Genomic DNA, 17113 nt, shown 5'->3' with positions numbered 1-17113 from the left:
ATCATAGTAAAGAATTGGGTTTTTGGTTTATCTGCTTTTGTTTAATATTGTAAATTGAAAGTTATAGTTCGAAAGGACTTTGTTGTTGCTTCTGAGGTATCTTTGAATTTAGATTAGAGCTAAGTTTATTAAAGGGGAAGAAGATTCAATTGAACTCTGATCAATGGGATCACCGGGGTTTTTTATTATATGTGTTCTCCATTCTCTGATAGCTCTGACTTGTGGAGTTTTAATGATGTTTTACTCCAATGAGGTCTCTGTGTTTGGCCATGGCCCGGAGACCGCAAGTAAGCTTCAAGGATCCACGCTTCATGATCAGTTACTGATCAGAACTTCCGATTCCTTCTCGGGTTTGCTTTTATTTGCAATTGGGTTTCTTTTGTTCATGGTGGCTTTTGTTAAGGACAGGGAGTTCCAGAGTTTCTTTGCCAAGGGATGTGTGCTTGTTCACATTTCCATGGCAGTTTGGAGAGTGTACTTTGAGTGGAAGGTTGAGGATCTTGCTCGTGATTTGCCGAGGCAAGTTGTTGGGGATATTGCATTGGCGCTCTCTTGGGTGTTCTTTCTTGTGTACTCATGGAGAGAGAAGTATGATTAACTTTCCAATCACTTTGTTATGAAATGAGAGAATTCAAATTTGGGTGCACATTTTTCATTAATGGAGCTGTGGTTTGCTCCCTCTCCTGCTTGATTATGCATTAGGAGACATAATTGAATGAGGTTGGGCTGGACTTGATCTTGAAAACTCTGGTTTTCCCCAACTGGGGGTCTATTGGTTTTCTGTGCGGCCAAGTTGCAGAGGGGGGCACGTTGGAGTCTGAGAAAATTAAAGACAGCACAGATTGAATTCTGGGTAATCTGTTGCTTAAACGTTGGTTAGGTTCTGATTATGCTTGAATTCTAAGGAAGTGAAATGGGATCTGGGGCTGGCATGTTTGTTCAAATTTCTTTGAGGATCTTTTTTTTTGGTAAGTAATTTGCCTATGCCTTGTTTAGGTTCTGATTATGCTTGAATTCCAAGTAAGCGAAATGGGATCTGGGGCTGGCATGTTTGTTCAAGTTTCTTTGAGGATCATTTTTTTTTTTTTTTTGTGTTTAATAAGTAATTCACTTCAGCCTTGTTTAGGTTTTGATTATGCTTGAATTCTAAGAAAGTGAAATGGGATATGGGGCTGCATGTTTGCTCATGTTTCCTTTGAGGATCTTAGAAATGCTTTCCTTTCTGCTTTTGCTCCAGTCATGTAATTGTGCCACTGTTGGCTTCATGTAATGAAAGATTGCTTGTAAATCTCTCCACATAGGTCATGATTTATTCAACAATGAGAAGTGGAGAAATGCTAGTAACTATTCTTTTATTCTCCCTAAAGTTGACGCTTTTTTAAAATTTCACAACATTTTAAAATTCACATTCACTTTGACAGATAAAAGAATGGTATCTAGCTATCATTACTTGTGAGAAATGCTTAATTCCAGTTGTAATTATACCTTTGGAGCTAAAATTAGCTGCTTCTGTCAAGTTAGCATCTTTATATGATTCCCACCTACCTCAAATGTAATTTTCATAACCGAGTGTTAAAATTTTAAAGCAGATTAACAAGTTTTATTGATTAAAGCTAGTGCAGGACCAATTCCTTTACCATTGATATGACATTGCTTTGCTGTCTAGTCAGTGAAATTGTGGTGCATATATAAGAACCTTTTTACAACAGCTGGAGCCATGAATGGAGTTTGTCATTCAAATAAACCCAATGAAGAATATTGATTTCTGCCTTTTGAGTGTACTGAATTAACTGAGACCGAAAAGGAAAATGGCATAGACCAAATCCTCCTCATTTTCTTCATCTCTCTGCAGCCTAATTCTAGGCTATAATCAAGAATCACCCTTTATTGTTTGTCAGTCATACAACAACTTCATACATTAATGTAATTCAATTTTTGTAAATATTGGATTGACATAGTAAGTGATATAATGTGACGGTTAAAATTTTAATGACTGACGTGATAAGTGACATGTAAACTGCGATGTCAATTTATAAGAAATCTATAATAACTCTAAGTCTGTCTCTAACATTAACAATTTCATTCGCAAAATATGTTAGAGCTAATGACACATAAAAATTTCATTCAATAATCCCAAATTTAATGGCACATTGAATTAAATGACCCTACTTTAAAACAAATTTTTGGATAATTTTGTATGTATAACAAGTATAATTTATTTTGGTAATCTTTCGATATTGTACGTGGAGGAATGCTAGGCTTACAAATAAATCTTAAAAAAAAACTTTTACAACATGATGTGGCACAACATGATTGGAAATGAAATAAATTCAACTTTTGAGAAATCCAATTATGCTGTGCCACGTCATGTTGTAAAAGTTTTTTTTTTGTAAAATTTGTTTGTATGCCTAATATTTTTCTTGTACGTGTGTAGATAGGCCTAGAAGTTCTCACCTACCACGAACTCGGCCCACTACGGGCCCAACAACTTTTCAACCCAAAGAGCGACGACAACTCATTTCTTTCCCCATAGTCGCTCGTACTAAAACCCGGCGATTCTTGTGCGCTTAAGCCCCAACTTTCTACAACGCCAACGAACAGTTCCTGGGTTTTTCTTTCTCCTATTCAACGGTCAGCTTTTCTGTCCCTCATTCGGTTTCTTTGGCCTATGCATATTTCTAATTCGTATTTATGCATATAAGCAAATGGCTGCAAACGATGCCTGTGTTTGTGTTTGTGTTTTAGTTTTACAGCTATTGCAGGAATATATGTGGAGTTTGGGTGTTTGCTGCATAGATTTTTGGTTTCTGATACTTGTTTTGTTTGTCTTCATATTCTTGTTTGGTTGCTTTGTGGAGCTTTTTGATGCTCTGCATGTGGGAGTGATTGGGAAGTTGAATCAAATCTTGCCCATTACCTGTTTGATGATAAGCCCACATGGGTTCACGCCTCTCTAATATTTGGACTTATCCAAGGCTTTGTTTGCCTATGGAAAATTAGCAGTGCTCCTAGATTTTTTTTGGTTGGTAAACCCTCACAAGTCACAACAGGTTATCTCAAAGAATTTCATTCTGTTTTCTTGTTTTGTTTCACTGTAGATTGGATGTGCTTTTTTCAGAACGTTAAAGAAAATAATATATGTTTCTTACAATTTTTTGGGCATGTGGGCCAGTAAGGAACAAAGTAAAATGAGGGTGATGGGTAAGAAATCATCAAAGAAAAGTTAAAAATGGAAATGGTATTAAAAGAACTGGTGATGTTAATACCAAAATGCTACTATACTGGCATGGTGCTGAAATATTTCAGTAAGGCTTTCTTTAGGTAGTTTTCTTCAGTTAAGTATGCAAGCTCAGGAAATAGCTGGGGCCATTGTCATGAACTTGGGTGAAATGTTTTTCAACATTGGTTTAGTCCTTTCTACTACTGAATGCTGCTTAACAAAGTTGAGGCTGATTTAAGATTTTAAACTCAAGTAGTCTGGATTTAGGCTTATGTAAGTGGAGTTTGCTCACTATGAATGAAATAGGATGATGCCACTAAGGCTGCTTGCCTATTCTTAAAACCTAATAATCATCAGTGCCAACAATCTGATGAACAGATCTAACATCAATGCTTGGGTCCTTCAAATAAAAACAAAAAATTCTGTAGAGTCATTAGGGAATGAGTAATAGGCCTTTGCATTACATAATGTGTATTGGAGTTGTAAATGTGATAAATTCAATTATTTGTTGAGAGTTGCTTTATATTCTCTTTGTCACCGGTTGTAGGTTTCTTTTTGGGTGATATTGGAAAATTTTATTTCTAACTGAAATGGAACAAGAACATACCATTTTGATTTTTTTGGTTTACATTTTGTAATTTTGTTATTTAAGTAATACTATTGTCTGTGAGGCAATCTTTTTGTTAAAAAAAAATAAATTGGTGTATGGACCTAAATAATTACCTTTGTTGTTTTATGCTTTTGAGCTGTATCCAAGTGAATACTAAATGAGTCATGATTCTTTTTCTTCTCTTTCCCTTTTGTTTTTTCCCATGTAGTTTATCTTCAGTATATTTTTTGCCAAGCTTCCAATCTCTTATCCAAATTTTGTTTGTAAGATGCATCTCTTAAATAAGATTTCTTGCACTTGCTTTGACAAAGTTGATTATTTTATGTTTTGCGCTGTGCCAACTTGATTTTTAAGACATCAATTGGCGAACATAAATGGCAAATAAGAGACAATTAATCTATGTTAGATCTAGGGTCCATATCTTGCTAAAGTTCTTCATGTATAAAGTAAAAGCTCCCTTTCATAGTCTTGATGAGGAAGATCACTAAGATATTATTGCTTCTCGTCTTCTTCTGTTACTTAACTGGCATTGGAGAAACAGAATGAAACTGGATTTAAAAGCTATGCTAAATATCCATGTCATATGTAGTAGTTGCATTTTTTTTTCCTCTTTATCTTTTGCTCTGCTATGAATTGATGTTTACTCTTCAAATTTTGTTCTCTTGCTTCATTTCAGTATTTTATTCTCCAAGGGTCTGTGAGAATGGGTGAGCTGTCCATAGATAATGCTTCCTCTGCCTTAGGTTCGCCAACTTTACAGCAAAACCAAGGGTCATCTGTTAAAACTAGTCCAGAGTCCAAGCCAAAGAAGAAGATCTGCTGTGCTTGCCCTGACACTAAGAAGCTGAGAGATGAGTGCATCGTGCAGCACGGTGAAGAAGCTTGTGCCAAATGGATTGAGGCTCATCGAATGTGTCTTCGTGCAGAGGGCTTCAATGTTTGAGGTTTAAAGAGATAGTTGAGTTGATTATATGAAGACGAAAACAAGTTTAAAGTGCAAACTACTAATTTTTGGATTACACATACCACATGATTTTAGAAAATTTGGAATAAAGTGAGAACAGGCAGCTTCTCTTTACCGATGCATACACAAGCTCATTGCTTGTATTTTGTTGATAGAAACTGAAAGTAGCCAAAATACATACAGGCTAGGAGTGAGGATCTACTCCATTGGTATTTGTGTTTGTTTTATCTACTTATTAAGGGATTTTCACATGTTTTTCTTGTTGACTTAATAAGCAGAGGGATGCTCTGACCCAATAATTATAGCAAATTTTCATGATTTTTAACTCCTTTCCAGTTACTACCAAGCATGGTATATGGTTTGTCATTGGCAAAGTTAATATTTTTTGGAAGCAATTCAATAGAAAATTGTTTCCGATGGAAATCATACTAGTGTTCACAGCCCACATATGCTATCCATATTCCATGGATTTGACTTTCTTTTTTTTCTTTTTGGGCAGACCACTATTTAATGCATGCTGGATTGGTTATCTAACAATTAAATTTGAGAGCACATAATTAACTACACAAACTTCCCAGAAAAATATAAGTGGATCAGATTTTGGATTTTTTTTTGAGAAGTAATTTAGAAATAGTCATGAGGATGGCTGGATTAGGATGAATTTCTTGCAACCACTCAAAACCCAAGGCAAGCAGCACCAGCTTTTCAAGGAATTATTCCTTTGGTCTATATTAAAGTAAAATCTGATGATCAAGTTATCTCCAAGTCCTAAGGATTTTCTCCTAGTGAGATTATAAAACTTATTCATGAGGCCCGTGGCCCACCTCACCAAGCTCTATCGTTGATTTCTCATCCTTTTTGTTGTCATTCATTTTTAATACTTACCAAAATCTTTTGATTATTTCTTTGATTTCACATTTTGTCTGCTTTCTTTTTTGAGCACCATATTATTCTGAGACGTCACCGTGTAGAAAAGTCAAGAAAATGCTGCCTTCAAACAGAGGGCGGGCAAGTGATCTTCATAAGAACTCTGTTATATTTGTTGCTCGAATCGTTAACAATCCGAATAACAGAATTGCTGGAGATTTTGATCCAGAAAGAGTTGTCTTTTAAGTTTAATGCCTTTGTTCTTGTATATAGAGGAAATAATTAGAAAGGAAATAGCTAGGAGCAGAGCATATATATATAAATATATCACAACTCCATTTAACAACACAAGGCCACAGAGATGGCCGTTACATGACTATGAAAGCTGAAAACAGACACGTACACATGACTTGACTGACACACAAACAAAGAAGAAAGAAGAAAGCACAAAGCAGTGTGATGAAAGACACATATTCATCACAACCACATTATTAATGAGGCACATGATGATCCCACATACATGCCCATCACTATTGTATTGTATATATATGTGTGTGCTTATTAATGGCCACAGGTGCAGTTTGTGCAGGCGCAGCTAGCACCGCACTTGCACTTCCCATCGTGCTCTGCTGCTGGAGCATCCATCACCAGAGTGTTGATGTTGCTGCAAAACAAGACACCCATCAATTTATGTATCAAAGCAAAAAAAATCCCATGCAAATACATAAATTAGAAGTCCTTTTTACCTCTTCTCAGTCTCCACTATGACAAGGCCATAGCTGCTTCCCTTCTTCCTGTGATTCCATCCAAGTTCATGTTATTTTTTTGACTCAAACATAAACATATTTATAAGAAGAACTACACATGCATGCATAGAACTACACATGCATGCATAAGTAGTGTAATGGAAAGAAGAACTTACACGCACTGGCTCTTGTCAGCGCAGTCACAGTTGCCGCACTTGTCCGACATGGTTGATTGAGCAAAAGAGTGTTGGAAAAGTGAAATGCAGAGAGGGGATTGTTGAGGTTTGTGTATGAATTTGCTGCTTATATGATCTGCATAAATGGGTGCTGTATTTATAGAGGGACTGGGAGGAATGGGTGATTGGCTTGTATTTAGGGCCCACTAGGCATGAGAGGAGCACACGCCTCCCAAGAAGCATCCGAAGGAATCTTAATAATGGAGGGGCTGGCACTCCATCTCCATCCTCCTCTCATGTCAACTTCATTTCTTTTCTAGAGGAGATTATATACAGATTGATTTATATGTATCTTCTTCCTGAAGATGGAAGCCCCCACGCTCACGTTTGGGCGTGTGGTACACGCTACAATTGGTGTTATTAGTGCTCTATTCAGGTCTATGATATTAGGACAATACAAAGCAATGGCCTTCTTCAATTTCCTTTTTTTCTATCTGCTTTTGGGTGAAAAAGAGATTTCACTCCCCACTGGCAAGTAATGAAAACTCTAAGCCATACAATACACTAGTTGGCTTTGGCTTTGGCTTATGTTATATCACTCACCATCTCAAAAGCTTAATAGAAAGAGGTGAATTTGGCTGAAGATGAACTTATAAAATCAAAAATAGTCCCAAAATCATTTGATCCGATAGTTGCAAATTGTAACCATCAAATCATATTCCCGAGGCTCTTAGATTTTTGTATAGGGTCATGATGATGCATCAGTTCTGCTGATCAAGTCTTAATCTTTGGAAGTGAGGAGAATTTCTTACAAACAAGTTAACATATTCGTATCTAACTGAAGTGAGACATTTTTCTTCCCCCAATTCAGAATTTTGAATTGACTTTAAAACATGAAACTTCTTCAATTAAAGAGGAATGTTAGGCTTACAAACAAATTTTATAAAAAAACTTTTACAAACTGATGTGGCACAACATGATTAGGTTTTTCAAAATTTGAAATTATCTTATAGACAATCATGTTGTGCCACATCAGTTTGTAATAAATTTTCTGTAAAATTTATTTGTAAGCCTAACATTCCTCTCAATTAAATATGCATAAAAACTTTTAGATATAATAGATAAGGATCTACAACAATAAGACATTTATTGTGAGAGAGTCTATACTAGATTCATTTACTCAAATAAGTAGCATGATAATCTAATATTTATTTGAACAAATAAATTTCATATGAATTTTTTCACCGCGTACAATTTATTTGCATACTTAATTGTTGGAAATCCCCCAATTCATGCTTGCTATCCACACAACCACGCTTGTTGTACCCATCAATGGATTGGTCCTCTATGATATCCTATTGAAGGATGAATCATTTGTTTGGCCATATCTTTTTTTCTTTTCACATAAAATATAGGGGAAAGAAAACCCATCTTATATATATATATATATTACTGGATTTCACTCTAGCCTTCATGTTTCCACCATCAAATTTTCACATTCCACATAAAAAAATTTAGCTCTGAGAGGACATTAAAAAAAAAAAAAAAAAAATCTCTCACCATTTCTTGATAAATTGTTTTGAGGGAGCAAACAAAAAAGAGTTGGTGGTTTCATAGACGTTGCTTCTCCAAGTAGCCGACTTTGCTTTTCTTTTTTTAAAAACATTTTGTTAGCCTTACGTTCAGGTTTTCAATCTTTTTATCCACAAATCTCATTCCATGCTTGTCCTCCTCAATCAGGGCCGTGATTCAAAGCACACCACGTGCTAAGCACGCCAAGCAGCAAAATATATATTTTTTTAATATTTTAATTAAAAAAAAAAAAAAAATTGCCGGCGTACTATTTATCTTCACCCCCTCAATACTCCCTCCATTTTTCTCTTCCAAACGTGTCCAAATCAAAGACTTCGTATGATTACCAACAAAAAATCTCTATTACATTATTTGAACAACTCGTCGAGTCAATCCACCGAGTCAAGATAAGCTTGCCATTACAGTGCTCTGAGGGTCCCCTTCTCTTACCTTGAAAGCTCTCTCTAAATCATAGCTTAAGATTCCGATTGCGATTGATCGAAATCATCAATGGGAAATATTTTGTATATATATATTTTCACTATTTTAAATGAAATAGTGAAAATTGACAGCTAAAATGCAAAGCTGGATACAGGGGCTTTGAAAAAGCTGATAACTAAAACAGAAAATATATTCTTTATCTAAATACTTGCCAAGTTAGATGTAAATACTCTTTAACGAGCAATAACTAGCTAGGCCAAGGGTGAGGGTATCTTGTATGTTAGCCCATCAAGCAACCAGCCCAAAGTTCCTGGTTTCCTGTTAACATTGATGAATATGATAAACAAATAAAATAGTGAAGATTAAATATGTTGGTTTCCCAGCTCAGGCTAACAAGAAAACTATTTGATAAATTGCTGCAGACTGTTTTAAAGTGTCTTTACATGATGAACACAAAGCTAAATTAAAAATCCATTACATGGCAAAGGGGGTAAAGACTAATATAGCAGAATGAGTTGGGCTAGCACACCTGTAATATGTGAAGTTATATGATGTACTAATTTCTTAATTATCACTTGAATCCATTATGGGAGGAAACCAACTGAAAGAATGATGCTATTAGTATAAAACATCCAGAAGTTAGAATATATGAAGGTAACCAGAGGTGTAGCACTCCCAAGCAAAAACTGCAACATTCCCTCTGTAGGTTTTGATTCCTTTTCCGCTTCCCTAAACAAGATGAAACCGATCACTTTCACCCAGGCCAAAATCAACAACTCTCAGCTTTGTAAGATCCTGACAAGAAAACCAAAGTGGAAGATTTTAGATAATTTGAATTTACCATGAACTTAAACATGCATGGGTGTATCATGCATGTTCACCTTAAATGTACAGAGGACTTCTACAAAGATGTAGACGTCAATGATGCTTAGATTTAAGTCAAGTGTCTAATACTATCAACCCTCCTCCTTTTCTTTATATCCCGACTTAAGTAATCTCAACTTTTCTTTATATTCCTATTTTTCTAAAGTTGCAATTTTATTTGATACCAATTTTGAAATCAATTCATCCATGTTAATAATCCTTGTCCGTGTCGATGTCCCAACTGCATGCCCCGCATGTCACTGATGATTTTGAAATAAAATGGATATTTTGAAGTTCTATGTGAACAGGTTTCACATCTGACCCAGAGATGTTTCCCTTTTCAAGAGTCAAGGCTAATTAGTTTGTGCTGAAATTCTTCATTTTCCTTTGTTCCCTTCTCTTAACTATGTACTCACCTTGCCAAATAGCTGCATCTGTAACCAAAAAAAAAAAAAAAACTGCTTCAGATATTAAGCATAGTAAAAACAAGGAGAAAGCATTATCTCTAATCATCACGAAGGACAAACACTACAAACACACTGCCGGGGGGAGCTGTGTCCCACGCGAGATTGAACCCGTGACCTCACTCTCCATCCCTTAACATTGGGAAGAGATGCCACTTTGTCCAAGGACTATTGCTGAAGTATATCATTGATAGATAACTACAACTTACCCAACGCAAAGGGTATAAGACTAGCATCCCCAAAAAAAAAGGGTCTATATCATGTAATCACTGCAAGAGAAGTACTTTATAAGAAGAAAAATAGATATTTTTCTTACATGGCCCTCGAAGACTGTCTCAACATATGCATCTGTCAGCAACTGGCCGGTCTTCAGATGCATCATGAAACGATGCTTATCAAGTGAAAGGAAGGCAACCCTAACAAAATACACCTGCAAGTAATGACAAGTTTCACTGCATATGATAGACAAATACGAACATCTACAGCTGTTAATATTAATGTGTGTATGCATGGAGAATAGTTTTTGATATTACACATCCTACCAACCACATGAAAAGTTCAATAGTATCAACTGATAATGACCATGTTGGTACTTTCCAATCAATAATTTGCCCATTGGACTATGTTGTTTCAAGTGATAAATCTTTGTAAGATTGTCTCTGACATTGCCATTCCTAAATCAAAACATTGTCACAAGATAATCTTTTAGGTTTTAGTGACACATTTGAGATTTTGGCACTAAACTTTGACTTAAATTCTTTTGCAATTCCAACCCCCTTTTTGGTAGCCAGAAATTACAACTTTCATTCCACTGCCAGTATCGGTGGAAGTCAACAGTAAGTCAGATGATTGTGAGCATCCTAGGGATTTGTTTTCACTCAAAAAAACCATGATAACTAAGCATCAAAGGAGAAAGAAGTGCAAATGTCCAAATATATAGAGCATTGAAGAACAACGACTGAAGCTCCTCCAAAGCCCTTTCACGGTTCTCAAAACTTCTGCTATTCATTTCCTTCCATGGACACCACAAAAGGCACAAATGCACCATCTTCCACGCAACAATACTATGCGTGTTGCCAACAGTCCACCAAGAAACATACAAGTCAATAACTCATCTACGCATAACCTACGACAACCCAAAGCGACTGAAAAAAAAAATTCCACAAGGCACAAGCAACTTCACAGTTGAGAAAAAGATGGTCCACAAACTTCCTATTTTTTCTACATAAACAACACCTATTTACCACAATGACATGCCGCTTCCTAAGATTGTCCATGGTAAGGATCTTTCATAGGGCCGTCGTCCAAACAAAAAAAGCCACCCTCAAAGGACCTTAGTCCACCAGACTCTATTCCGAGGGAAAAGAAAGCCATCATTATAACCTATGTAACTTTAGTATTACACTTCAGCAGTATAATCAATTATTTTTTCATAAACTTATCTTGTTTAGATTCAAGTAACTTAAGTGTTTCGATTCTCAGAGTTGAATTTTAGTTTTGCATTCACCTCTTTTCAGCCTTTCAACCAATGTAAAACAACCACCAGACAAGAAGCCTCCTGTGGGATATATGACTCCAATGCTAACGCTTTCATGCTCAACTAATTAATTCTAATCCAACCACCATCCCCACAGTGAACATGTTCTTGTTCTTCAAGGGATGCCCCCATTGATGTCAATGCAATTACATCGAACTAATTCTTTAACATTAAAAAACAAAAACAAAAATAATGTTTTTTTGGTACATTGTACATGCACCTAGTCGGTCACCCATTTATATATTGCCTCAAATCAAGTTCATAACAAGCAGGTTCAATTTACTCATTGTGAGCTTGCCCAAGGGAGCTTAAGCCTATGGCCAAAAAGTTTCCAAAGCAAGGAGCAAACCTAAAGGAACTTCTATCACAAACAGTGTGGAGAATCTAGCCTAAAGCATGCAAGAGTCTAATTTAAAGGAACTTTTACCACAATTCTCATCTGAATTTTCCCATTCTTAAATATCATGTACACTGCATAGAATGCCCACAGGGATCTGTAGGGACACCAGAAAGCAAAAGAAATTCAACTTACAATTATTCATTTCTATCAGTTTGGTTTTCACAATTCTCATTATACAAAACTAGAACAATCTGTCATATTCAATGGCCAGGCCTCTGAAATTTGAAAATTAAACTCTTCTCACTATAATTAAGTAGAGTTCGCACTAGGATTAAGCCAATGTATCTCCCAATCCTACTCCAAATGGAGCTTCAGGATAAAAACTAATCAAATGCAGAAGCCCTATCCACTCATAAGCAGGATCTGCTTGCACAAACTTTCTGAAAGTTTTTTTTTTTTTTTTTTTTTTTCATTTACTCTAGAATCTCTATGTTTCTTCCACAAGCATTTCATTTCTTCTCTTCGCCATATGTCTAACTAAACTATTCAACCGCATCATATTGTGCTTTGTGCTGCTAATGTACTTTTCAAAATTCCAATTGCCCCATTGAGCAGCGTGTCGACATCGACCACTTGGTAAACAAATCAAATATAACACGGGTATTGAAGGGAAAAAAAAAAAAAAAGAGAGGCCAAAATACACCACAATTGAAAAGGAAATAATTAAAACAAGAAAAACAAAAAAACCAAAGAAACACACACAAATAAGTCTTTCTCCGCACCTTGTCCTTGACATTAGGGTGATTAAGTCTTTCAGTGTATATGATATCCCCTTTCAGAGCGTGATAAGGCTGCTTCCCAACCTATTACCATCATTCAAAACCAAAATATCACCCATCAGACCACATTACTAAAGCAGAAGACACAATTTACCAACCCACTAAAGAAAACTAGAAACAAACATAGCTTTAGACCCAAAAAATTATTTCCTTTCCCCCAAAAAAAGCCACATACATAGAATAAAACGGAGGGCTTGAAATACTGACGGCGTTCCTTCTTCGTCTCCTTCTCCTTCTCCTTCTCCTCCTTCACTTCCACCCTCACCTGCCACCAGGACTCCAGCTCCACCGCGAAAGGTTCGTTAAATTTGTAGCCCATTAGAACCTTTTCCATTTCCATAGTGAGATCAAAGCGAGGGCGATATTGAGTGGGAATGGCCGAGTCCCTTTCGATCAGGGATGAGTCGCATAGCGACCGAGAGGCAGTCGGGGGTTTGAGACGCTGATGATGAGAGAGGAGGGATGCGCCGTGGCGTGTCAGCGTCGTCAGGCAGCGTCTGGAGGCCAACGCCATTGCCGGATGAATTGCTTGTGGTTCAAGTGAGGAGAGGGGTTTTAAACAAAAGAGGGTTTATAGGGAAGGGCGGTGTTAAAATTCAGTTAAAATATTCTCTAAGCGTTAGCTCAATCCACTCTTAATAAAGTAAAGGTTACCGTACACTCGAAAATACTAGAAATTCACAATATCTAATATTTTGCTCGGTTATGTATCTATATCCATAAGAATGTGATGCAGAATCTAAATTCTTAGCCATGTCACTAAAAACACAAGGGGTGGCATACATCTTATTTTAGACGAAATAGTACAAATAATAGCAAAAATGCGAACTAATATATACATATTTTAAAAACTTGATAACCTAATATATATATATATATATATGATGGTACTTAGCATTACACTCTCTCTCTCTCTCTCTCTCTCTCTATATATATATATAAAATAATGGTAGATACCATCTTTTTATTTTCTTAAAATCTTCCTAAAGCTAATGTGGCTTTTAAAATCACCTTTAAATTTTAGATAAATCATACTTGAATTTTGATCCAATGGTGATTTTGAAAAGCCACATCAGCTTTAAAAGGGTTTTAAGAGGATAAAAAAATGATACCTAGCATTACTCATATATATAAAAAATCTTGTTTGAAATTGCATTAGGGAAGGTAAAAAAAACACTTTTAATACCTAAAAAACTATACCAAACAAAAAACTGTCATGTTTGGTAAAATATTTCAATTTTTTTATTATTATTATTATTATTTTTGACTTTTTTAGAGCATGCTTGAGAGATTGCATTTGAAAAATAAAGATTTTAAGTCAAAAAATGCTTTAGCATAGTTTCAATTTTTATTTTTTTAAACGATTTTGCCAAAAGTGTATTTTATCATTTTTAAGCTTTTTGGACTTTTAAAAGCATTTTCAATTTTTTTTTACCAAACGATTTTTTTTTTTTTTTCTTTAAACAAACTTTTTGAGTGTTAAATACACTTTTAAACCCTCAAATGCGCACCCAAACAGACTTTTATTTAAAAAAATGACTAAAACACACATTTAAAAAAAAAAAATTAAGTCCTTTTTTTTTTAAAAAAAAAGAAGAAGCTATTTTTGACTTTAAAAGCTCTACTGCACGACGCAATCTCAAAAATTATGTGAATATTCCTTACAAGCAATAACTAGCTCGGCCAAGGGTGAGGGTATCTTGGATGTTAGCCCACCAAGCAACCAGCCCAAAGTTCCTGGTTTCCTGATAAGATTGATGAAGATTTAATATGTTGGTTTCCCTGCTCAGACTACCAAGAAAATTATTTGATAAATTTTGCTGCAGAATGTTTTAAACTGCCTTACATGATGAACACAAAGCTAAAAGGATGAGGGGATCTTGGAAAAATTAAAAATGCATTGCATGACCAAGATTAACCTAGTCAAGATAATGCTTGCTAAAAGGGACAAGGTTTTCATCTAAATTAAGAGGGAAGAACTTTCTTCAACTCAATCTATAAAAATGTCATGTATGACGTGTCTATTGTCCTTGCCATTAAAAATGCATGTACACATCACACACAAATAGACACATGACATTTTTATAGACTAAATTAAAGAAAGTTCCTCTAACCTAGTTTGGAAGAAAATTGTGTCTAACCAAAAGGAGGTAAAGACTAATATAGCAGAAAGAGTTGGGCTAGCAAACCTGTAATATGTGAAAGTTATATGATGTGCTAATTTCTTAATTATCACTTAAATCCATTATGGAAGGAAACCAACAAAAAGCTCTCTAACTGAGAAAATATACATTAAAGATGCTATTAGTATAAAACATCCGGAACTTGGAATATATGAAGGTAACCGTAGTGTAGCACTCCCAAGCAAAAACTGCAACATTCCCTCTGTAGGTTTTGATTCCTTTTCCGCTTCCCTAAACAAGATTAAGCTTCCGTTTGTCAACCAGGCCAAAATCAAGAACCCTCAGCTTTGTAAAACCCTAACAAGAAAACCAAAGTGGAAGATATTAGATAATTTGAATCTACCATGAACTTAAACATGCATGGGTGTATCATGTATGCTCACCTTAAATGTACAGAGGACTCCTACAAAGATGTAGACATCAATGATGCTTAGATTTAAGTGTCTAATACTATCAACTCTCCTTTTTTTTATTACCCCAACTTAAGTAATCTCCATTTTTCTTTATATTCCTATTTTTCTAAAGTTGTAATTTTATTTGATACCAATTTTGAAATCAATTCATCCATGTTAATATTCTTTGTCCAGTATCGATTTCCCAACTGCATGCCTCGCATGTTACTGATGTTTTTGAAATAAAATGGATGTTTTGAAGTTCTATGTGAACAGGTTTCACATCTGACCCAGAGATGTTTCCCTTTTCAAGGGTCAAGGCTAATTAGTTTGGGCTGAAATTCTTCATTTTCCTTCGTTCCTTCTCTTAACTAAGTACTCACCTTACCAAATGGCTGCATCCGCATCTGCCAAAAAAAAAAAAAAAAAGCTTCAGAAATTAAGCATAGTAAAAATAAGGAGAAAGCATTATCTCTAATCATCACGATGGACAAATACTACAAACACACCGGGGGAGCCCTAGAATTTGTCTCTCGGCCCTTCTTCTTAGAAAACAGTTTTGAGAGGAGGTGGGAGTAAATCTGCTCCCTCCTCTTCTCACATTCCCCTTTTACTCCCTGCTCTTACCCTTCCCCTCCCCTGCTGGTTTTTATTTTTTATTTTTTATTTTTTTTTATATTTGTAGGTATTCTCCGACCAGAATAGCAACTTCGGCCTCTCCGCTATGCGTCCGTCCACCTTCCACCGTGTTGTGCCATTCATCTCCTTTCCGACCGCTGCTGCTGCTTGCTAGTTATTTGTGTTTTTTGTTTTGAATAAGAGGTTTTTCTCTCTAGATCTGCCCTCATGAACGAGGAAAAATAATTAAGTGTGAAGGATTATTTCTCACGGCCTAGATAGTTCGGTGTGAGGGGTTATCTCTCATGGCCGGTTTAAATAAATTTTGTTAGAAAATTTGACTACTCATGTCTTAGATCTAGTATGCTGGGAGCAGATCTGCACGTTAACTGTATTTGCATATGGTTTAGTAGAAGATTGAAGTCATAGATAGCATTTGATTGTAATAATTTTTGTTTGTATCTATGACTTTGTAACCCCATAGCATGTGGCTATGATTTTGTAAAGCTTTATGCTTTGTACTGTAAAAGCTCATACTCTTGATCTTTAATCAATGAAATCCTTAGATTTCTATTAAAAAAAAAGAACACACCAGGGGAGCTGTTCATGCTTTGAAATAAACTTTTATTGTTTATAGGTAAATACCTCACTCACGCACCCACGCGAGATTGAACACGTGACCTCACTCTCCATCCCCTAACATTGGGAAGAGATGCCACTTTGTCCAATAGCATCTCCCACCCCTCAAAAAAAAAAAGGGTTTATATCATGTAATCACTACAAGAGAAGTAATGTATAAGACGAAAATTAGATGTTTTTCTTACTTGATCCACAATGACTGCCTCAACATATGCTCTTCTCAGAAACTGGTGGTTCTTCCGACGGATGGTGAGATGATACTTATCAAGTGAAAGTAAGGCAACCTTGACAAAATACACCTGCAAGTAATAACAAGTTTCACAGCATATCATAGACAAATACGAACATTTACAGCAGTTAATATTAATGTGTGTATGCATGGAGAATAGTTTTAGATTACACATCCTACCAGCCACATGAAAATTTCAATAGTATCAATTGATAATGACTATGTCGGTACTTTCCAATCATTAATTTGCCCACTGGATCTATGTTGTTTCAAGTGATATCATAATCTTTGGAAGATTGTCTGTGGCATTGCCATTCCTAAATCAAAACATTGTCACAAGATAGTCTTTTAGGTTTCAATGACACATTTGAGATTTTAGCACTGAACTTCGACTTAAATTCTTTTGCAATTG

At 35.7% G+C, this 17113-nt stretch overlaps 2 protein-coding genes and 1 long non-coding RNA gene across 3 annotated transcripts in view; all 3 read right to left on the bottom strand.

The window, feature by feature from the left end:
• Positions 1 to 5974: 5974 nt before the first annotated feature.
• On the bottom strand, positions 5975 to 6726 carry LOC132175530 (uncharacterized). The gene is made up of 3 exons (XR_009439437.1): positions 6584 to 6726; positions 6408 to 6455; positions 5975 to 6325 (listed from the first exon to the last, which is right to left on the bottom strand). It is a non-coding gene; the product is annotated as an uncharacterized LOC132175530 (long non-coding RNA).
• A 2254-nt stretch (positions 6727 to 8980) lies between these two features.
• On the bottom strand, positions 8981 to 13232 carry LOC132173432 (uncharacterized). Its single transcript, XM_059584937.1, has 5 exons — positions 12816 to 13232; positions 12584 to 12664; positions 10241 to 10354; positions 9877 to 9894; positions 8981 to 9391 (listed from the first exon to the last, which is right to left on the bottom strand). Exons 1-5 carry the CDS (start codon positions 13152 to 13154, stop codon positions 9326 to 9328), a joined length of 618 nt encoding a protein of 205 aa, XP_059440920.1. The 5' UTR covers positions 13155 to 13232; the 3' UTR covers positions 8981 to 9325.
• A 1545-nt stretch (positions 13233 to 14777) lies between these two features.
• LOC132173431 (uncharacterized) overlaps positions 14778 to 17113 on the bottom strand; it is a gene marked incomplete in the record, with an annotated part of 3362 nt that continues 1026 nt past the window's right edge. The window contains 3 exon segments of the mRNA XM_059584936.1: positions 14778 to 15120; positions 15599 to 15622; positions 16658 to 16770. Coding sequence (XP_059440919.1) covers positions 15055 to 15120; positions 15599 to 15622; positions 16658 to 16770 — 203 coding nt within the window.

Source organism: Corylus avellana, chromosome ca3 (genome assembly GCF_901000735.1).
Source record: "Corylus avellana chromosome ca3, CavTom2PMs-1.0".
Taxonomy (NCBI): domain Eukaryota; kingdom Viridiplantae; phylum Streptophyta; class Magnoliopsida; order Fagales; family Betulaceae; genus Corylus; species Corylus avellana.
This window is presented reverse-complemented; position numbering and strand designations above follow the sequence as displayed.